This window comes from Erigeron canadensis, chromosome 1 (genome assembly GCF_010389155.1).
Source record: "Erigeron canadensis isolate Cc75 chromosome 1, C_canadensis_v1, whole genome shotgun sequence".
NCBI classification, from domain to species: Eukaryota; Viridiplantae; Streptophyta; class Magnoliopsida; order Asterales; family Asteraceae; genus Erigeron; species Erigeron canadensis.
Genome location: NC_057761.1, coordinates 31,370,203 through 31,394,062, shown reverse-complemented (window position 1 = coordinate 31,394,062; position 23,860 = coordinate 31,370,203). Strand labels below are relative to the sequence as shown.

The following is a 23,860-nucleotide window of genomic DNA, read 5'->3' as shown; positions in this document are numbered from 1 at the left end:
GCAACGGTTTCAAGCATGGGAATTTTGTTTGTTCGCCGTTTTCACTTGAGACCGTGTTGGGAATGCTTGCTGCTGGAGCCCAAGGCAAAACTTTGAAACAATTGTTGGAGTTCCTTGGACATGAAACTATTGACCAACTGCTTTCCGAGTTGCCAAGTGCCATATATTAAATGCGAATGAATCTGAAAGGTTACATTGGTTGTTTGACTATTTGACTATTAGTTTTAAGGGTTGAGATCAATTTGGTTATTAATTTTAGTGGTCAAGATCAAAAGTTGAGTTGATTTTTTTCTCTCAGCTCCGGGAGCCATAAATATATATAATAGGCCAAAACCGGCCTCTAATATATTAAATTTGTGAACCAAACGAATCTCTAAAAATCCATGGGTTTATTCATAAGTATGGATCCGCTCAATCGATAGAAATGGGTACCGATTCATACCCGTCATCAAATGATATACGCAATCTTATGCTAAAGAAAACCCACGGATATGGGACTATAGGTATTTAGTATTTACACACCTTACCGGCTCTCACCCACACACAGATCTCATTTACTACCATAAGTTACAAATCACCCCTTAAACATACATCATCTTTACATTCCACCCCTTTCTTTATATATCCTCAGCCTATATACATACACCCCTCTCTAAACTCATTACTCATTTTATTACTCAACACTCTATTTTCATAAACCACAACAAACATGGCAAACGAAGTAACAAATAATCAAGGATCACTCTCGGCAAAGGACTACCATGATCCGCCACCCGCGTCTTTTATCGACCTAAAAGAGCTAACCAAGTGGTCGTTATATAGAGCCGTGATTGCTGAATTCATTGCCACACTTTTGTTTCTTTACATAACTGTTTTAACTATAATTGGTTACAACAGCCAAATTGCTTTGGGTGCTGACCCTTGTGGTGGTGTTGGGGTTCTTGGTATAGCTTGGGCTGTTGGTGGCATGATATTTGTTCTTGTTTACTGTACCGCCGGTATCTCTGGTTAGTTACTTTTCTTTCAAGTATTGCACGCTATTTTCTTTTTTAATACTTTCTACTTTCTTTAAGTTAATTTACGTAATATTAATTACTATCTGTTTATTTAAAACGGTTTTAAATACCAGAAGCAGGCACTCTACCTCGATAAAAATATGATTGAGTATATACTCGTATAATAATATATGTGTCACATTCTCATATACCAACATTTGACTATATTGATATTGTTGTCGGTTTAAATATATTACTCGTATAACATTATTGTTTAATTAGCTCAAGCAACTAGCTAGAGATACATTATGCCTTGCGGTGACTATTATATTTACGTGTTCTAATTTGTGGTCCCAACTCCCAATGGCAAATACATTAATTTACAAGGATGGTACGTAATAAATATGTTTGATGAATGTGCAGGTGGCCACATTAACCCAGCCGTAACGTTTGGTCTATTTTTGGCTCGTAAGGTTTCACTGCCACGAGCCATCCTGTACATGGTGGCTCAGTGTTTAGGAGCAATTTGTGGTGTTGGTTTAGTCAAGTCTTTTCAAAAGACTTACTTTAATACATATGGTGGAGGTGTCAATGTGTTGGCCGATGGCTACAATAAAGGGACCGGGTTGGGTGCGGAGATCATTGGCACGTTCGTTCTTGTCTACACTGTTTTCTCGGCAACTGATCCCAAAAGGAGCGCTAGAGACTCTCACGTTCCTGTATGCATCCTATCGTTCCGTCCTAGTTAGATTAGTGAAATGATAATTAATTAATTGTTAATCTTTCGAAAATGGGTCTAATTTAGAAGTCACTACTTATAACCACAATGAAAAAAAGTATAAAATGATTCTTGATGTTTGATTTTTAAGAAATAGAATAAAAATTTATCAATGATAACACTAAGACTATCTAATGTTAGAGACGCCTCTAGGTACCTTTAGCTGCTATGTCATTTGCGACATTATATCCTTATAAATTCTTAAAATATATTCCTTAATTTTACCAAAACCTAATTAGAATTTATAAATCTACATATTTATTCTAGCAGTGAAAATAATACTACTAATTATGTATTAACCCATAATGTGTTATATGGGTCTTGATATAGGTGTTGGCACCACTACCTATTGGGTTTGCTGTGTTCATGGTTCACCTAGCCACTATTCACATCACTGGAACCGGTATTAACCCGGCAAGAAGTTTAGGAGCCGCGGTGATTTACAACAAGGAAAAAGCTTGGGATGATCAAGTGAGTTTTGGCTGTTTTTTACGGTCATAGGAAAAAAACAAATCCTATTTATCTATCTATACTTGATTTTTGTTAAGTTTATGACATGGTTTTTTGCAGTGGATATTTTGGGTCGGGCCCTTCATTGGTGCTGCAATTGCGGCTTTCTACCATCAGTTTGTCTTGAGAGCTGGTGCGATTAAAGCCCTTGGATCGTTTAGAAGCAGCACCCATGTTTGAGATTCGATCTATCTTTTGAGAAAAAAAAAACATGTTTAGTTATTTTGGGGAGGAAGTTCGGAAAAGATAAATAAAAGTGTTTGTATGTGTATGGAAATTATGTTGCTTTTAGGTATTAAAATCTCATGTCTTGTTCATTATCTAATCAGGAAAATTCAATCTAAATGCTTTTATAGAGGTGCCCCTCATCTAAAACGTTGCATCTATTTGAATTTGTTAGCCTATATTATTCAAAGTCAAATAGAAGTTATTAAGATTAGAAAAATTAGTTTTTGTTATAACTCTATGGAAAATGTTGCCTGTGTTTTTGATAGTCTCAAACTTCAACTTGGATTGGTTTTTTTACGTCATTTTATAATTATAAATTTTGAAAAAAAAACTAATGTTATAAGTTATTGACTTATTTCCAAATTCCAACCGAGGCAAATTTGTGATTACCCAATTTGAATAACAAAGGCCCAAAATAAGTCAGGATCCTTTTAGTTCCTAATACGCATGTGTATATAAGTAAGTGTATCTTGGCCCAGCCCAAAACCTTACCAAGGCCGAAACAGAATTAGATTAGAACATAGAAGAAATCTATCATCTATCAATCTATCAATAACTGATAAAATTTTGAGCTTTGTCAAGAATACTAACTATTTTAGATGTTAGAATAGAAGCATGATTCATGAGTTATTAAAAATCGAACATATCATTTGCCATAAAATTTGGATCTTATATTTCCTTAAGTTTAGGCACTCTTACATTCTTAAACAAATTTGTTCAAAGCTTCAAACTCCTTAAAAAAACATCCATGGATGAAATCCTATGTGAAATGAACAATAGAAATCAAACAGAATCCTTGTTGATCATGAATCTCCTTAAATCGGCCAAGGAGAATGCACACATCAAGGCCTGTTCCGTAAATGGTCCCATCGAGTGCTTGAATGAAACATCCAAGTTTTACGAGCTCTCAATCATCCAAATCGAAGCCATTTTAAAACTGATCAAAGAAGAACCCAATAATCCAACCCCAGAAACCACTCGAAAAAATATGCTCACAAGTCTCATCATCAACCTCAAGGACTTGTTTCAAGGGCGTCTCAACGAGACAAAATGTTCAATAATGGAGAAAGATAGAGAGTTAATAGACAGGTTAGAAAGTGAGTTCAGGTTACAATATGATTTGGAATTAAAAGAGAAAGAACTGGTTTCACTGAGATCAAAACTCATGAGTGTGATGAACAAAAGAAGCCAAAATTTGGCGAATTTTGTACCCAAACTTCAATCTCTTAAAGACAAAGAATCAGAGAAAGATCGGTTAAGGGTAGAACAAAACATAATGAACGAGCAAATGAGCTTTGACATCAAGAATTCAAAACACATACTTGATCTTGCATGTGGGCTAATCCATGAGGCAAAAGTTCAAGAGTTGGATCAACAATGTACATTATCAATTGAGAAAGACATTATTTTAGCTATAATCAAAGGGTTTATCCTTGATCAAGAGTATTTGAAGAACGAGAAACGATATTCAATTGATGATGTCTCGAAGAAAGACACCATCATAGCAAAACTGATGAAAGAAAGATATGATTCGGCCCTCACAACGATGACTATGGAAGAACATTACATGATTCTCATAAACCAATGTTGTAACGAGTGTCAGGGTGATGAAATAGAGAGAAATGTTAGAGAAGATGTGTTTATGTACGTTTTACGTGAAGTTATCAAGGATTGGAGGTTATATTACGAAAAAGAAAGAATCAAAATAAAGCTGACCGACGAAATATATAAATCGATCTTTTTGGAGACTATGAACGATGTTAAGATCAAATCAGATTTTGAGTTGCAAAAGATTAAAAACGAAGAGGTGGTCTACAAAAAGGCCTTTTGGAGAAGATGTCAAAATATGATATTAGCTGAAACTGAGGTCTGAAATTAAGTTTGGCTATATGAAAACATTAACATTTAATTTGTCATATTTTTTTTACAAACAGTATATCTTAATGTTTCACTTTTTGTTTTGATTGTCGTGAAGGTTGATTTGTTAGGAGATCAAGTGGAAGCACTACAAGACCTACTTCGAAATGTTTATGTGGTGTTGGACCAAAATTCATCAGTTTTGTCTCACAATGTTCAAGTGAGTTTATATAGATTTGAGATTAAATTGTTACCATATTTAATTAAAACCATGTGAATTGTGACATAAAATAAAAAAAATTTAATAATCTAACATGTATGTTTTATCTTAGGTGATGGAGATATTGAAGTTAATTAGAAAGGAGCTCAGATTTTGAGTAGCAATGCAGCCAAAATAGGTCAATGAGGTCAACAGTGAAACGCGTCATTTGCCAGAATTATTCAACTTTTAGGTGTGTGGGAGTTCTTAGATACAAATTGAATAGTATGAATGGTTAATATAAATTTTTGATTGCTTGATGGGTGCAAATTTGATGTTATAGAAGAGAAAATCACGTAATTAGCCAAATTTCATTGCGATTATATCAAATTAGCCAAGTTTTTTTGGATTTTTACAAAATAACCAACAAAATCGCAATGAGATCTTCAAAATCGCAACGAGATTATGCATGACCTCATAGAGATTCCGCAGGATCTCATAGAGATTCTACAGAAGAATCGCATTGCGATTCTCAAGATCTCGTTGCGATTATCAGAATCTCGTTGCGATTCTTCATAATCTCATTGCGATTCCGTTAATTTTATTGCGATTTTGATGTTCTCATTGCGATTTTGTCAGTTTATTGCGATTTTGTTGGTGATTTCCTGAAAATCCAAAAAAACTTGGCTAATTTGGTATAATCGCAATGAAATATGATTAAGGACGCGATTTTCTCGTTATAGAATGAAAAAAAACCATTCTGGGGCATTCCGAGAATTGAACTCGGGACCTCTCCCACCCTAAGAGAGAATCATACCACTAGACCAAATGCCCAATTTTGGTTTAATTTAAAATTTACACTACAAATAATATTACATTTGTTCAAACTTTTAGGTGAGTGTGAACAAATTAAAAATTTTGTCACGCTTTTTAGTGTGTAGAAATATATTGAATTAAAAGTGTGTGAAAATTTCTCCATACTAAAAAGTGTGTAGAAATAAAAATTCACACTTTTTAATGTGAACCTTCATAATTATTTTGTCACACTCCATTTGTTCACGGTAACTATCCATTTGTTCACGGTAACTAAATAGTTACCGTGAACAAATGGAGTGTGACAAAATAATTATGAAAGTTCACATTAAAAAGTGTGAACTTTTATTTCTACACACTTTTTAGTGTAGAGAAATTTTCACACACTTTTAATTCAATATATTTTTACACACTAAAAAATGTGACAAAATTTTTAATTTGTTCACACTTATCTAAAAGTGTGAACAAATATAATATTGTTTGTAGTGTTACACTTCAAGTAATACAGTAATACTTTTACATGCAATACCCAAGTACAAGAAATTTACTGCTTGGCACACATACCATAATGACATAATCGATTGTTACAAGTGAGTGCATATTGCTTAAACTCCAAAATATCACATCAAAACTCATCAATCGGTCACTGGCAGCTACTTTTCTCATAATTTCAATCATCTTTTAGAAACATTAATTCTTGGTTTGATTATTTAAGCTAGCATTCGATTTCTTGGTTATTTTAAGCTAGCATTTGATATCTTGCCACCAACCAAGTGTGATCGATTCAATTATGTTTTGGATACTGAAGAGCATAACGCGACTTGTTACATATATTTTTATTTTAAAGTTAGTTTAATTGATTATAAATATATAATATTAATAAGTTACAAACGAATCAAAGTTGGCTGAAGTGAATTCATGGCTTTCAACATATTAACATCTTAAAATAAATTAAAAAAAAATTATGTGTGTTATATGGTGACTAGAAAATTGCCCGAGCCTAACGGCGGAGACGATGACTCTTACTTTTATCCATGTTCTTGACTCCAGAGTTTAAGATTGGTGATTAACTCCGGTGAGTGTTATACTTCCAGAGATACTTACATACAATGTTCAAAATTTTTGATGCATACACACAATAGAAAAAGTTACAAAGTTACTTACACTTTGATATACTTAGCCCATAATTAAAAGATCGAATTTTTGTTTTTGGTCGACATATCCAAATTTAAAAATTGCAAGGAATTAAAAAATAGCCTAAACAGATAAGTAAATGTACTCCTATATTATCTCCAAATGAGATAGTCTATTATCAATTGTATTTTTGGGACAAGTCTATTTTGATTGTATTTTGGGACACCAAAAGTAATCTTCGACTATACTTTTAAGTAATATTATTTTCAAATGATAAAAAATAAATATTCATATTTATGATATTGATATATTTTTTATTTTATTTATATTTTTGAACATTATGATATTTGATATATTGAATATGTTGTCGTATACTAAGTATCATATTGCGGATAAAAGCTTTGGTTACTGGCTTATAAAAAAATGTAATCATTAATCAAAGTTTAAATGCTCAAAATGCAACTAAACTCAGTATGTTTCAATCAAAAATTAATTTGTTATTTTGGGTTCCAATCTCTAGAATAGTGTAATGAGAAGTGTGGCTCGGTATACTTGGGTTCAACTCTTAACAAACATCGAATTTTACTATTAATTTATTGTCGTGCATACGGGCAGACGAGTTGATGGGTTTCCCTTGATCGTGTGACTAACGGGCCTTGGCTCCATCCGACTCAGGTGGATCAGCTGGCGGTAGACTTTAACCATCGGGTTACCCCGGATGAAGTTTAGGTTATAAAATGTTTAGTTGGCCGTTTTAAAAAATAACTTGTTAACTTAGGCAATGTTTGCAAAATGAGGGGGTGTATTTGTCAAAATAAAAATGTTACGCAAAACACAGTTCTTGCCAGTTTCTAACTCCGCGTGAATGCGTAATACCTATAAAACCGAGGTCGAAATTCTTCCAAAAACCCAAATTATCGTGAATAGTTTTCGTCATCAACTTTTACTTTCTTGCATCCTTGGAATATATACGTACGTACTTTTCCCCAACTTCACAATTTAAATCGTTTTTAGTGTAAAAATAACATATATTGTGATATCACATTAGTTATTAATATTTTTGTTAAACCAGTTTGATTGGTATTAGGGTTGAATGTTGCATGACCACACGAATTTTATGGTTTTAGGGTTATGGCATATATGTATGTACGTTTTAGGAAAATCATAATCTTCTAATGGTTGTAAAAATAATAGCTTTATATAAGAGATTCCTGTTTAGACTACCCTTAAAAAAGTATCATCGTGACTGTTTACCATAGGAAGTTAAACTATGGTCTCTTTCGAGACTTTTAGATCTCCTTTTGCTAGGTAAAGATGATAATTGATGCGTATTTTTCTACATTAAAAAATTAAAAAGAAAAAGAATTTTTGGGCCTAAGGTTGTGTTTGGCTCACAAATTTTAATGGAATTTGATGAAATTTGAATATGTCAAAGATGAAGGAATTTTATTCCGTTTGAATTTAAACATTCTCTCAACTGATGGAATCTATGAGAGTGGAGGAAGGAAGTTCATTCTGTCAGAAGACATCAAAATCAATTCCATTAGTTCAAATTTCAATTTCGTTTGATAGATTCCTTTCTTTTAAAAAACATTGTGTGAACCAAAAGGGCCTAAGAAGATGTTTAGAGAAACACAAACCTTAACATAAGGCAGTGAACCAATCGGACGTAACCGTGTTAAGTTCGCGTCTTTTACTTTTCTGTTTCTTGTTGTATTTACCAATTTTCTTAGTTTTACATCCCACAAATTTTATGGTTTTAGGGTTATGGCATATCGTTTTTCTTCGTTTTACTTTTGCATTGTTTTAACTTGTCACATTTTGAGTTCTTTCAGCCTCTTTGTGTGTTAAAAGTTAAAGCTTGAGAAACATGGATTATTCCAGCCGAGGGCGTAGTCAGGGTCAGGGTTTGGGTCGGGGCCAAAGCCGACTTCCAATTGAACTGTTGCAAACTGCAGAGAAGGAAGCTCAACGAATCGTGAATGCTGCCCGTAATGGTCTGTAATCTTTACATTTCGGAATTTACTATAATTACATTCTTACATTTTAGTATCCTAATATGTAAAAGTTATCTGTCATATACACAATATATAAGATACATATTCAGGAAGTATTAGAGGTAAAATAAATGTATAGTAATTAGTAATATAAAGATAACTGCCTAATATTCCATCACTTTTCTATTTTCAGAAAAAGTGGAGTGGATTAAACAGGCCAGAGAAGAGGCTGAGAAGGAGGTTGCTGAGTTCCGTGCACAAATGGAAGCAGAGTTTCAGAGAAAACTTGCAGAGGTATATTAGTCTAGTTTGAAAAGATGCAATTTTCACTTATCTTTTTCTAAACGAGACTAGAAGAGAAAAAGGAAACCCCGAGTTAGAGCAGTCAATGTCATGAGTTCTCTTAGTGGCCAATGAACAAAAACGAGCAAATGGGTCGGTTGGGTAATGGGTTGCCAAGGGAGTAGTTCACCCGAAAACAATTGCTTTCATATAGTTGTGAAGATATCTTATAATGTTTTAAATATAATAAAAAACTATAGCTTTTGAGATAAATTTGTTTAAGAGACTGTGCTTTGATGATTTTCAACTCATTTGACCCGTTTCCCTTGTCAGTTTTTTTTTTTTTTTACCTTCATTATGGATAGATCATATTTTAAATCTTGCCCAAATTTCCAACACTTATGCCAATTCTTTAGAAGTGTGGATTTTCTGTTCATTTGGATCCTGTACTTTTTAATACATCCATCTGATTAGCGCGGAGCCAGACTACCTGTTAAGTGGGTTCCTAAATTAAAATTAGCAATGTTTACGGATAACATCAAGGGGTTGAAACATAGTTTCATATAAAGTTTATCCTAAATTACGCTAAAAAATGATGAAAAATAATCTACTGCACCCTCTTGGATGTTGTAGCACTGCCCATGATCTTATTCCTTTGTGTCTAAAATATGTGAGCTTTGACAGGCCAGTGGAGATTTGGGTGCCAATGTGGAGCGTCTCGAGGAGGAAGCCAATGCAAAGATTGAACAATTGAAGGTGGATGCTGCCAGAATTACACCCGAGGTTGTTGACATGCTTTTGAAGCATGTAACAACTGTAAAGTATTAAATTTTCGCATCTTAAAGAGTCGAGAAAAATGTCATTGTTTGCACATTCTGGGTAGATTTACAGAAATAGGATTGTAGATGATTTCATGGATTTAAGTCCATATTTTCCAAACAAGATTTTGCATATGGAAAATGGTATTCTTTTGAACATATAGTGGTTGATACTTGATACCTTTTGTTACAACTTACAAGTATAATTTATACATTCGGGTAATTGGGCTTGTATTCAACATTACAATTTTTAAGTTTTTCTTCATACCACAATTGAGACCAAGTCTAATTGGGCTTTTCCCTCAAGTTTTTGATCTTGGGCCTTTTTAAAATTTGCCAAAAAATATTTAATGTATGTATATGAAGTACTCGTATGTTATACTGCTTAACTGCTATAGTATATTACTCGTAGTAATCATTCTTTAAGTAATAAACTGATGAATGGTAAGGTAGAACATACAGCCTTCACCAATATAGCCGTGTAATTTAGGTTGAAAAGGTCATTTTTTAACGTATGTCAACGCTATGACACCAATTCCATTTCGTATGCGTTCTCTATTGGTGGTAGACAAATTGAGGTGAAGCTACTTGTTAATAGAAAGAAAGATTGATATTTGAAACACGTTTTTATGGCATACAAATTTCTAAAATGCAATGAATATGTCCTATAGTACTTGTATGAAAAGATAATACAAAATATTGATGTTAGCCAGTTGGAGAATAAAACATATGCAAGGGGGCACCTGCATCCAGAGTCTAGCAGTCTGCTAGCATTTGTACAAAAACACATTCAGTACATTCCCTTTGCGTGTTATTCCCAAAATGACCCAACTAATATTTTTCATGTTGAAAAGTCTACATCAACATTGATTTTTATCTAAAAGATGTCATGTTGTTTATTGCAAGTATATGATGATTTGTATACACATACATTACAATATATGGTATACCAAAACCATACTATACCTATATATGCGTAGAATGACACTATGAACGGAAGTTTGACGCCAAGATTAAGCAAATGTGCTTTTACAATGTGATCAATGAGATATATATATAAATATATATATATATATATATATCAATTTCCTTCGGTATAACAATAACCATGACATATATGATACAGTTTATCACTGTTATTCGAGCTCCGCATACTGCCTAATTGGATGTCATTATGGTGTCTCGAATGCTAAGTAATAACTCGTTGTTAAAAAAATAATAATAATAACCGTGATATATATGATTGAGTGGAAATGATAGGATTTAAGAGGGGGTGAAGACAGCAAGGAAAGGTTAAAAAGAAAGGGGAAATAGTCCTTGAAGGTGATTTTGGAAAGTAAAATTCCTGGCCACTGAATGGTCTGCAAGCAAGCTGGTGTAACCACCACTCTGTCAGCTACTGTCAAATCAGTCCGTCTGCAATCTTTGTCGCAAGATGCTTTGTAATCTTGATATAAATTGTTAAACACAAATGATATCAACGCAACTAGTGAATACTGAGTGTTATGAAGTTGGATTTGTTTTTTTTAAAATTAACTTTTATTCAAAAAAACGACACCAACCACACACAAGAGTGGGGTGGTTTGGATATTTACAACTTATGTACAAACATCAAACTAAACTTATTCCAGTCTTTTAGAGTAATATTACAATTCCTAGATCTATGTTTGAACCATAGGAAACTAGTCGTCTTAATCTCTTGGAAAACCTTTATGGCACAAGTCTTCTCGCCATTGAATCTACTATCATGCCTTACCCGTCATATGCACCAACATGAAACGAATATGACTCCCTTGAATAAATGACCGTGTTTATGGTTCTTGATAAAAATAAATATTTGAATTAATCGTATTTAGATGTGTCGTCTATATTCCTTTATGAAAAATTTGAATTCTTTCTTAAATGTTATGAGTATTATTTTTAAGTATATCAAAATCACTAGTTTATCGTGTCTCGTAATCGTACATGTATAGCATCAACTAGATTTTAGACCCGTTTTCGATATTGGGCACGGGGTTTTCGATATTATCAATATTAGATCTTCATACATTTAATTCATAAAAGCTTATAATTTTGAAGATATCTAGTTTTAAGTGTTTACTTTGCAAGTTATAGTACAATAACCACATGTTCGCCACTGTCATTATTAGCTGAAACATATTGATGGAATTGTTTATCGTAGTCATTCCACAAGACACATGTTACAATAATTTCTTTATTATATAATTTTTTGAAACCAGTTATACTCATAATGTGATATTACTATAAAAAATTATTAAGAATTAAAATATAATCATACTTGTTATCCTGTACTGACATTCAAATATGTGTTTGATCATGATTCGTCCCATAACATGAATACGTTTATTTTCAATCACTGTTCTATGATAATTAGATAACAATTAGGATTGTTTTCATATTATTTGATAACGATTAGAACTCTTGATTTGAGTGACAATTGTAACTTTAAAAAATCAAATATAAATACTTTTTGTAATTTAAAAAAAAAAATATTTTCAAGTTGATGACAAAAAATAAATATAAATTAAGTATTTAGGGTTAAAAAGTGTAAATTATTGATGAAAATCAAATAAGTGTAAATTAATGAGATTTTTTTACAAATTAATATATATATATATACTAATATAATATATATGGATAATTATTATTAGGATTTTTAATTTAAGGTTAATCTAAATGATGACATAAGCGAGAGTCAATTTGATGAAATTAAGCGATTTAATTGGTTAATAAGTTATTAGTTCAACTGTCTTATAGTATATATTAAGATTAAGATTAAGATTAAAATTCTTGGAGTGTTGTCAATTCTTTTACAGTTTAAAATATAAATAGAAACAAAAAATCAACACCCTACAATAATGTAACACCCCGAGCAAGGGCTCGAAATATTACGGAAATCATATAGCACAAGGAGGGATTATCGTAGGCAACTAAAAAAAAATGAATTCGGTGAATTCACAACAAGTCAAATATTCATACAATGCACAAGGAGCAAATGACCATGAAAGTTTACAAAAGAGAATTCTAGAGATGGCTATCGATCCTAAGCATTAGTCAAAAGTGGGCGAATGAATCCTTGATCCATAAAGTCCATGCCTGAATCCAAAAGCTACACCAGATCATGCATCACATCCTTGAACCACCTGATTACCTGAAAAGTGTTCTACAAGTCAACACGAGGTTGGTGAGTTCGTAGTGGTGGTCCTAGAGGAGCCACCGACAATAACCACATATCATAAAAGCAAGAGCAGTCATCGCATACGAGTAGACTTACACGTCATCCAATCAATGCATCACAATATAATGAGCGTATAAAAATAACCAATGCAATGTCAATGCCAATGTCAATGTCAATGTCATGATGCAAATGATATGTACGCCAAACCGAAATGCGAGTGATAAGTGTGGCCATCATGCCATCTATGCAACGATACTCACAGGTCATCACCATGACCAATGTGGCATCTCAAAAACATCGGCGAATATACCTCTATAAACCCGGATGACCAACACCAGTGTATACGTCTATACCTGGATAAACACATTTGTCTCAACAGACAACCAAATCATCTCAAAGCAACCAACACAATGCAAGCCAAACAATCCATCAATCCAACATCCAATAACCAACAATGTGATCAAACTATACATACATACACTTGAGAGGGCTTGCTTTCAAAGAGTCCTCGATGTTTGTATACAGGGTGTACCAGCGGCTAATCCTCCACATCTCAAACCTTTTGAAAGCGAAGTCGACTTCCATGTATGTACATCTAACCTAAATATAACCTTTCTCAATACCAACATACACAAAACAATTCAATTCATCCATCAATCATCATTCAATCAACAAACAACTAATTCAAACAAATAAACACACAATGTACACTTTTCAGCCCGAATCTCAATAGAGTAGGGAGATACGAACTCACCTTGATTGGCTAAGAGAGGTTAATACGAATTAAAACCAACTAAAGTTGTCTTGCATTCACTTCACGTCCACTACCTATCATTAGTATCATATTTGATTATCAACACGATTCATTCACGTCTTAACACATAACGAAAACAATCCTAGCTAGGTTATCAAGAAGGATTACAATTCTAAGCGACTCCCGGAACTTGATAAAGTTGTTAGAAAGTCTAGGTGAGGTCTAAACCAAGTTTAAGTCGGCCACCACGTACCAAAGCGTTAGTAACTTCTCCCGTGTAAGGACTTAGACACAAAAGAATCGACCTTTTTAGAAATGGGGGAGGTTTCATCCCAAATGAGAGTTATTACAAGAAACTAGACTCTTTCACGAATCCAACGATAGGTCACACGTCTCGATTGGACTTACGGTTTGAGAGATACGACTATTTTAAGAAACAAGTGAGTTTGCGATGTTCAGGGGTCAGGTGCGGCGCACCAGAAGGGTGGTGCGACGCCTTTTTTGTTCAGAAAACTCACTCAGACCCTGGTGCGACGCACCAAAGAGGTGGTGCGATGCACCTATGCCCAGTTCAGTTCCAGATCATCCAAACACGAACCAAACTCGACCCAAACTCAATTTTTGACCTAGAAATCGATTTAGGAGGCTTCGAGACTCATTTTGAAGCATAAGTAAACATACCTTAACATAAATAAACATAACCCACCTTACAAATCCATTCCATAACTCAAATCAAACTCAAATTCTTGAATTAACTTCCTAAAACCCTAAATGACACTTGCAAGCTTTTCGACTCGATTCAAGACCCGAATCCACTCGACATCAACTAGAAACAAGTAAACCAAGATAAAATAAAGGTTATGGAACAAGTTTAGATTACCAAATCTTCACCTAGCATTCAAACCCGAATCTTGACCCGTATGGGATGTTTTCTTGCACCTTGGAGCCCAAATCTTTGATATGGTGTTATTATAATGATAAGGTTTATTATTCTTGCAATTTCCAAGCTTGAATTACCATAAACTAAGAATTAATCTAGAGAGAGAGGAAAAAGAGTGTGTGGGTGTTCTTGTGAGTAAAGTAGAGAGAGAGAGAGATAAGAAAAATGAGGAAAAGGGAAAGAGATAAGGTGGGTGGGGGAAAATGGGTTGACTTGCTTAAGTCTTGGGTCTTAGTTTTTACCCATGGATTGACCCATCAACATAAAACTAGTTAATTCATATCCCGCAACATATCATCTAGCACACCATCAATCGACCTAAGGAGTATAAAGTTAGTCATTTAATCACAAGATAGACCTAAAGATATCATTAATTTCAATAATCCATTAAGTTACACTTAAAGTCAACGGGTCAAAATTCACGGATGTTACAAATAAGAAGCAAAATTGTTCTACCAAACCATTAATTTCTTAACCATTTTCATATAAGAAACGTAATTCGGCCATCGACATCGACGAAGTCAGACAACATCAACTTTCGGTGAACTGCATGCCCTCAATGAGAATTTAGAAAAACGATTAGCCTCCAAACATCATGTTTTCATATTTCTAGTAAGTTTATCAAGTATTTTGGTTTACATCACATTTGTGGGATCATATCTTGATGTCAACGAATCAACTATATTTAGACAAAAATTACAAGCATATGGCACTCAAGTTTTGAAATTACAGAATCCATTTATAGAACAATAGCTACCTGTTCCTCTTACATGGCCATGAGCTTTAATCGTGACTATATAGGATCTGTTACTACCGTTTATAATTTCACAATAAGGTTTTCTCAAATAATACCATCTTAACATTGTTATTTGCAAAAAATAATTTGTACACCATCTAATTTAGCCGTACATCACCAAATGTGTTTAAAAATAGGTGGTGTATAACTCATCATCTCTGCAACATGACACTCCTTGAAGCCGTAATATTATATTTCGTAGTTACATTCAAAATTTTCATCTGAATATGTAACATTCGCAAATTTTGACCTATTTGACAATGTAACACTCGTGGTGATGGACCCGTTGAATTTCGTTAATTATGCAGGTAACATTTGCCTTTTCTTTTCGGATTCATCCTTCATGTGTATAACTCGTGTTTCTAGTAGACTAAATGTGGTGAAATCAGAAAATAGACTAATTCCCAGAGTAATAGTCTAAAAGACAGAATGAGACTAATTCGTTGAGTAATAGTCTAATAGATAGAATGAGACTAATTCGTAGAGTATTAGACTAAGTGCTGGAATCTAAAACTGCCTCCCACACCCCCTTTATCTCCAATTTTATTTCCTCTCACCCTCCATTTCTTATCCTCCTTTCTCTCTCTAATTCTCTCCCATGAACACACACACAAACACATATCCCTCTCTCTCTCTCTCTAGATTTCTATCATATTTATGGAAATTTAAGCAAGATTAAAACTAGAATAATAATCATCATGATCTTCTAAACAACATATCAAAGATTTGAAGGTCAAAGTTTAAGAAATTCTTCCATCTAAAATTCGGGTTTGACTCCTTGAAGATAATTTTGGTAAGTAAAAATCATCTCAAATCCACCATTTTATGTTTATAATCATGTTTCTAGTCAAATCCAAGTGTTCTTGAGTGAAATTGTAGGTCAAAAGTGAAATGGGTCGAAATTAGGGTTTCAAAGTGGGTAAACTAGGTCAAATCCGAATCTAAACTAAAAATGGATGTTCTAAATTGATTTTTTGCAGTAGATGTACCTAATTTTCATTCATACGTCCAAATGAGTTCCAAGCCTTCAAAAAGGCAATTTGATGATTTTGATGATTTAGGGTTTTTGCAAAAGTCAAAGTGGGTCAAAAACGGGTTTTGATGATTTTGTGAGTCATGGGTTAAACTTTTGAAATGGGTTATGTTCGTTAATGTTATTTCATGTCTAATAAAGCATGAAATTCAGTTTTGAAGCATTACAAACCGGCTTTAAGTGTCTAATTAGGGTTTGGATGTTCTTGGTCAATGTTGACTTTTTAGTCAAACCATTCTTACCCATGTTGCTGCCCGTTTTCTTCCTCTATGTCTTTAACTCGTTAAATCCATGTCGAAGTCAATTCTTAACATCCCCCTAGTCTCATATCCATCCAACAAACATCATTTTGATTCTCATGATCGAACGAATCTCGAAAAATGAAATTATGAACGTGTATTGATATGCATATATGTATAACTATAGGTTGGGATCGTGTGACGAATATTGTGCACTTGTGATCATTCTTAACTTGTTTATGCCGACAAAGGTGAGTTTCGTAAACCCCTCCCTACTCGATTGAGATTCGGACTGAAAAGTGTACATACTTGTTTTATCGTTGACTGACTGATTGATTGTTCTATGGGCGTATTGACTTATCACTTAGTTGATTTTGCTTTCGTTATGAATACATGTTGTGGTCATTAACTAGTTACATTATGATATGATTCGAGATGTTATGTTGTGATGCCTGTTAATGGACATTATATGTGATGTAGGACGTTATGTTGTGATACGTGTTAATGGACGTGTATATGTGATAAAAGTCGTTATTGTATACTATTGGACGTTATAATATATATATATATATATATATATATGGACGTGGACGTGGACGGTGGATTGACGAATCCACACCCGGTATGATCATTGCTACATTATAATTATTTTGTTAAAAAGTATATCTTTATATATTATGTAAGACGTGGACGGTGGATTGATGAATCCACACCCGACATTATCATAACCGTGGACTACGGGTTGTTTAACCCGCATACTGGACGATATTATATGTATGGACGATTATTGGACGATATTATATATATGTGGACGATTATTGGACGATAATATATGTATGGACGATTATTGAACGTGGACGTTGACTTGTATTGACTTTTGATAACGTGAAACCTTTTAGGGTTTTCCTTAGACGTGATTAGGTATTCTAATCCTCGTATATCGTTAACGGTTGTTATCCCGACACACTTATTTCCTGTTACTTGTCCCTACGAACTCACAAACTTTATGTTGACGCGTGTTAGTACACTTTTCAGGTGACAGGTTAGCTCAAAGATGTATATGGGATGATTGATTGTCTGATTTTGCTAGAATTGGATTTGGACTTGGACTTCTTGGATCCGTGATTCATTATTCCCGATTAGGGTTTATGCTTAGATGTGATCCGGTTGCTTGCACTACTAAATGGTTCGTATGGATTTACTTGATCCTTTTATGCATTTAGTTTACTCTACATAATTTCCATGTCGTGCTGTGCTTTTCTTGTGATACCTCATGATTCCGCCTTGTTAGGGTGTTACAGAATAAAAGATTTTAACATTATACTTGTGCATTTTACAATCAAAATTTTCTTTTAATAATATAGCTTTCATTAGAATCTTTCATATAAAAGAAAAATCTTTTCAAATGTATGGGAATTGTGAGGACGTTTTCCTGGTTATACTCAAAATTTAAGTTCGACTTTTGGAATTTGACATTAGGAAGTTTTTTCACACCATCGACCGATATCGACTCATCTCCATCTTGTAGTGACAACTTTGTAGAGTTTTTTTTTCTTGAATATTCCGGTTGAGTTTGTATAATGCCTCGAGCCCAGGAAATTAAACATTAAAAAAAAAAATTAAACTTGAAAATATAAACTAATACAAATATTTATTCTTATTGACAGTCCTCATTAGGAAATCCTTTTTTCTTTAAAGAATTTCTTGTAATTGATATTTATCATCATGAGCCATTGTCACTTGCAACACCTAATTTGTGGTCATACCTTTTCGAACTTCTCTTGATTTCACCCGTGTTTGCCTTGCACAGCAAATAAATACTAGTTATACTTTGCCCATTTTTAGCGAAACAATCATTCATCAAAATTTATTAATTTGTCGATTGTATTAGGTAACATGTTATCTATGAACGTCGTTTTATAAAATATGGTCGTATACCACCGTCTACTTCATTTTATACCGTATCATAGCACAAATACCCTTTTAGAATTACATTTATTTTTAACTGCAAATTTCAACTTTGGTGTCTAGACTATGTTGTCCTAACCGAACTCACACTAGAGCACCCTATACACCAGAACCTCAACCCAATGGGAGGAAAAGCCTCTGTTAATCCATCCAAAGGCACGGCAATTAATAGAGGTAAATCCAGCCCTTTCAGACCTGAACCTAGGTATACCATAACCAAACATACATTGAGGGACCTCCAATATATATCAAAGCTGTCGTGAGGATTCGAACTTGGGACAAAGATGTCACCAAGGACAGCACCAACCACTGGACCAATATATATATATATATATGTATGTATATATATATATTGAAATCAAACACAAATCTAAGCCTACATGGAGTAGAATTATCATATGTATTTTTCAGAACTCAAGTATGCATTCGCAAATTTTACAATACATGAAATTAAGATCCCAAAAATGCGGCCTTTTGACCCCGCAAGGGGGGCGAAAGTAGTGCAAAATCCCATAGACTCTTGCCATATTAACAGATACGTATCAGGCTAGTTCTAATTAACGAGCTTGCACTTTGAACTTATTGATTTGTATTCAATTCGAAGCTAACTCAAAATCTCAAATAAATTATATCTATACAAAATTACCGATAACACTAAAGGATCATCAACAAATTAGTTATTAAAAAAACACACACATCAATCTCGTATAATCAGTTCTCATATCTATTATTTCTTATAATATTGGTCACTTTTTTATGCTAGAAAAGGATATACATATGGTTCAAACGTCAACTATGAACATCTTGTAGTTTTGCACAAAAAGAAAAAACTAAGAATATAATTCTTGAAGTCACGTTATCTTGTAATTCATTCAATGTATATTTATTTATAAAGTATATATATATATATATATATAATATATATATAATGATTTATGTTTTTTTTTTTCATTTTATTTTATTAACACTCTTTTTTGTAAAGACCATATTGAAAGATAAGTAAAGACAGTTCAAATGAAAGGTTGTACTATATTTTAAGTATATGTTATATTCCGAAACCTTTTATAATCGTGCTTGATAATGTCAGTTAACAAAGTTATACGCATCGACCGCTCTTTACCACCAATTAAGAATTTTAAACTTCAAAAGCATACAAAATTACTCTTAATTATAATCTTAGAGCATACACAATCGTTACATTTTGTTTTTTTTTACATATATACATTGTTGTTCAGAAGTCTTGTCTACGTACACTAACCACAAAACTTTTCATTAATTGCATTAACCAACCAACACTTTCACAATCAAATGTTATTTGTACGTGCTACTATATAAAAAAGATAGCTTTACTTTGTTTGTGAAAGTTTCAAGAACAAGATAGAATTAAAGTTAAAATTGAATCTCCATATACTAAAAGTGTAATACTTTGGAGTGGAAAAGGCATGTAAAATATATAGTAAGTTAGTAACAAATATATGCTTAAATCACACTTTATGTATAAGGAAGGAAATAATAATATAATGATTATCGAAACATAGTTTTACAACTTTTCAAGCAAAGGTTACGTGTATGAGTGTATTCAAATGAGTGTGTATCATTAATTGTATATATTATGAGTGTAATTTTATCTCTTAAGCCCGTGCATACATATTTTAAAACAGGTTCGTGTCAGTTTGGGTTTCACATCGAATATTTTTGCAACGTTAATTTTAATGATAAAAGGATATGTATAAATAGAATATTAGCTTATACGTTTATGTCAATCAAATATTTGGCGTTGTTGATCTTTTGTTTTCGACCCTTGTTGTACGCTTTTGTATGAAACACGGACTATTGAAGTAAGAATTATAGGGTAAGATTCTTGGATTTAAGATTTTAATTCACAGAAGTCCTTGATTTTGAGTAGATGATTTAGTTGAGGCAGCGAGCTAAATCAAATGGATCGGAGCAACCTGTAAGGGGTCACAAATGCAATCATATAAACTTTGAATTCAATAGAGTAGCGATTTTGGATTGAGACCTTCTAATTTTGAAAACAACTTTATAAATAAAGTTAAAAATTTTTAACCATTGAATTAAAATAAAAAATGAGGATTCATAAAATCATCTTTATAATCTTAGTCGTAACTTTTGATTCTAATTGAATTGAATGGTCAAGATAATTTAACTTAACCTTTAAGTTTGCTTTCAACTTTAGAGAATCTTTATCCAGCAATTTTTTTTTTTTTGTAAAGTTAGTTTCGATTCAGACGTACTGAAGGTAATTTTAACTAACAAATCGCTAGACCTTCAACTCACTACAAGAAAAATGTTGATTAGTGACGACTTTACTTAGCAACGACTAAAATTTGGTCACTAATATCTTCATTTAGTTACCATTAAGAAAAAGTGGTCACTAAATTTGGTCACTAAACAAATTTAGTGGCCAAAAAATAACATTTTTTTCGTCTCTAAACAAAATTAGTCACGGACCTTTAGTGACGAAAAGTGACGACTTAAAATTTGGTAACTAATTTATCATAATGACCAAAATTTGGTCACTAAACAAAATTAGTGACGAAAATTTGGTCATTATGATAAATTAGTGACCAAATTTTAAGTGGTCACTTTTTGTCACTCTTCGTCACTAAAGGTCCGTGACTAACTTTGTTTAGAGACGAAAAAATGTAATATTTTGGCCACTAAGTTTGTTTAGTGGCCAAATTTAGTGACCACTTTTTCTTAATGGTAACTAATTGAGGTTATTAGTGACAAATTTTAATCGTCACTAAGCAAAGTCGTCACTAATTAACATTTTTCTTGTAGTGACTCTCTCCTTATGAAAAATACCTTGAGATGAGAAATCCAAGACTCGAACCCAAGACCTTGGGAAAAACTCACCTCTGAAACCCACATAATGGATTTAGAAGATATCCCTGGCCAACCCGCCTATGTGATGGACTTTCTTTGATGTAAACAATTTTTTTACCATGTGATAGATAAACTTTGATCTCTCTAGAGCCGTACAAACATAGACCAAAAACACTCTTTTTTCTTTATATATACTTTTGTTCAGTATGGGCTTTTTATTTATTTTTATAATAAATGGGCCAACTAAATAAAATTTAATTTTTTGATGAGCTACTCAGCTACCGCAAATATTTAATGGGTTTAGTTTAATTTAATATTTTGTTCATGAAAGTATAAGTTCAGTCCTGACCAACGGTCTTAGAAAAATAATCACATTGCTTTTAGAAATTTTTGGGAACTAATGTAAATACTAACTCCAACTTAGTAATAGGCTTGAACCGCCTTTGTGCATGACCAATCTTTTTAAGTTACATGTACTGATGTACATATGAACAAAGTTGCATTCCAAATGTTGGAACATACTTAAATGGTTTTTAAATGGTTTTGAAATTAAGGACAAAGAAAACTTCAAAATACGATTAGTCTAACTAATTATACATATATAGCTAGGCAAATACTGTATATGATAACTATCACATAACTACAATGTAATATAAGTTGGTGAGCTAAGACTTTCTCTAAGTCAAAACATTGAAAAAAAAAATTAAGAAGACGAACAAACATCTAAATCAACTAATTAAATCACATTGTTGAAAGATCGACATTCTTCTTAGAAAACGTTTATAAGTCATAATCGGACATTAATTGTCTCTTTCAGTACTTAATCATATTCTATGTCGATTACCGATTGTAACATTCAGTAGGCTGGTTATATTTTTATGAATATTGAAATATATAAGCTAGTACTCTTTTATCATCTTAAATTCTTAATAAAACAACATATTGACAATGAAAATCTAACTTGATGCATCGTGAGCTACAAAATTATCCATTACCCAATTTTGTTAAATAATGTTATAGAAGATATGTTACTACATATATCTTTAATATTTAATTTTTAGAATTATAAGTTTACTAGTTGTTAAATTGAAAAGATATATTTATTTAAGTGGTGATGACATAACAATTTTTATTAGGATATACTCGCATGTGTTATCGTTAAGGTTAATCTCAGCAGATAGAGACATTATTAATTTAGTATTTTGTAATTGGTTAACATAATATATCAAGTTGTTTCAAACATAGAGAGTATTTAAATCCAATCTCAACACCTCACTTAAGATATTTATTTCTTTTACCGTTAAGTAAATAAATATGGATCAAGCTTAATTACCTTTTTACTCTGTTGCTCTATATTTTTTACTAACCAAAGGGGGTAAACGGGGTCAGTCACTATTTGAGCCCAAATAACGGCAAATATGAGGGAGCCCCTACCTTTCTACGGTACGTCATCCGCTAGGGGTGGGACCGCTGACCCAGCCCAAATAATGGGTCATTGTTTCTTAACGACGCCGTATTGGTCCACGGGCCCACAATGTTTAACTAGCCTCAGGAAAAAAAAAACTCACCGGGTGACAGTGTGACACTGTTTGATGATGCATGTTTGGAAGGCTACTTTGAAACTTACATTTTGCTACCTTAAGGTTTGATGGTTGAAAATTTGTGTATTTATTTAGTGTCCTAGAACAAGATTTTAGTGTTATTTTGGCTTTCAATTTAACAACTGATGGAGAACATAAACCTATCATGATATAATTTGAAAATAATATACTATTTAAATAAGACACTTGACTAAAAAAATTTAAAAAGAAACAGAAGAAGTTTCCTCTATGGCGTATCTTTGATTTTCGATTTAAACGACTTATTTTGGAGTGAGTTTTCCTTTATTACGTAAGAAAATTTGAATATGAGACCTCTTATGAGGACATCAAGACGTCTAACCACTAATAATATGACTTAGTAGTTGATCATCTCTATCGACTATCGTTCATAAGACCAATTAATATGACTTCAAACCTTGGGAATTTGGATACATTTCTTTTGATTTCCTATTATAATTGGACTACAATGTCAATAGTTAAACAAGAAGGACTGAAAATAAAAGACCAAGGCTCGTCAACTATGGCTCTCTAGCCAAGAAATACATTGAAACAGGAGAGTGCAAAGACATATGAAGTTCTCTGCCAATATTTTTCAGTGTTTTTAATCATTTAATATATGTTTAATAATCATTTTGTATTTAACATTTTGTTGTTGGTGATTGTGTCCATATATCCTTTTAAATACACAACAAAACAAATAATGAACTATACATGTCCTTTACATCAATCACTCTCTTCTTGCCTTCTTTAACAATTACTTTCTCACTTTCTTTCCCTCTCTTGAAAATCCATATTTTCTCCATCTCCATTTTAACATGTCCATATTTCATTCTTTGTCAAATTAAACTAATTATTTTTCTGTCTCATAT

The 23,860-nt window shown here is 32.8% G+C and overlaps 2 protein-coding genes and 1 non-coding gene across 3 annotated transcripts; 2 read left to right on the top strand and 1 right to left on the bottom strand.

Annotated features, from left to right (window-relative positions):
• The first annotated feature begins 649 nt into the window (after positions 1-649).
• LOC122584092 (aquaporin PIP2-1-like) lies at positions 650-2,560 on the top strand. The gene is made up of 4 exons (XM_043756404.1): positions 650-1,007; positions 1,419-1,714; positions 2,104-2,244; positions 2,344-2,560. Exons 1-4 carry the CDS (start codon positions 710-712, stop codon positions 2,461-2,463), a joined length of 855 nt encoding a protein of 284 aa, XP_043612339.1. The 5' UTR covers positions 650-709; the 3' UTR covers positions 2,464-2,560.
• A 2,769-nt stretch (positions 2,561-5,329) lies between these two features.
• On the bottom strand, positions 5,330-5,401 carry TRNAP-AGG. Its single transcript has one exon. It is a non-coding gene; the product is annotated as a tRNA-Pro (tRNA).
• A 2,954-nt stretch (positions 5,402-8,355) lies between these two features.
• On the top strand, positions 8,356-9,773 carry LOC122586113 (V-type proton ATPase subunit G 1-like). The gene is made up of 3 exons (XM_043758221.1): positions 8,356-8,511; positions 8,705-8,805; positions 9,478-9,773. The coding sequence occupies exons 1-3, from the start codon at positions 8,385-8,387 to the stop codon at positions 9,619-9,621; spliced, it is 372 nt and encodes a 123-aa protein (XP_043614156.1). The 5' UTR covers positions 8,356-8,384; the 3' UTR covers positions 9,622-9,773.
• Positions 9,774-23,860: the final 14,087 nt, after the last annotated feature.

Excerpts from the sequence above, each read along its gene's own strand:
- LOC122584092 (XM_043756404.1), top strand. The coding sequence starts at position 710 with ATGGCAAACGAAGTAACAAATAATCAAGGATCACTCTCGGCAAAGGAC. Across the intron at positions 1,715-2,103 it reads CTAGAGACTCTCACGTTCCT|GTGTTGGCACCACTACCTAT; the intron begins GTATGCATCCTA and ends GTCTTGATATAG. Across the intron at positions 2,245-2,343 it reads AAAAAGCTTGGGATGATCAA|TGGATATTTTGGGTCGGGCC; the intron begins GTGAGTTTTGGC and ends GGTTTTTTGCAG.
- LOC122586113 (XM_043758221.1), top strand. The coding sequence starts at position 8,385 with ATGGATTATTCCAGCCGAGGGCGTAGTCAGGGTCAGGGTTTGGGTCGG. Across the intron at positions 8,512-8,704 it reads CGTGAATGCTGCCCGTAATG|AAAAAGTGGAGTGGATTAAA; the intron begins GTCTGTAATCTT and ends TTCTATTTTCAG. Across the intron at positions 8,806-9,477 it reads TTCAGAGAAAACTTGCAGAG|GCCAGTGGAGATTTGGGTGC; the intron begins GTATATTAGTCT and ends GAGCTTTGACAG.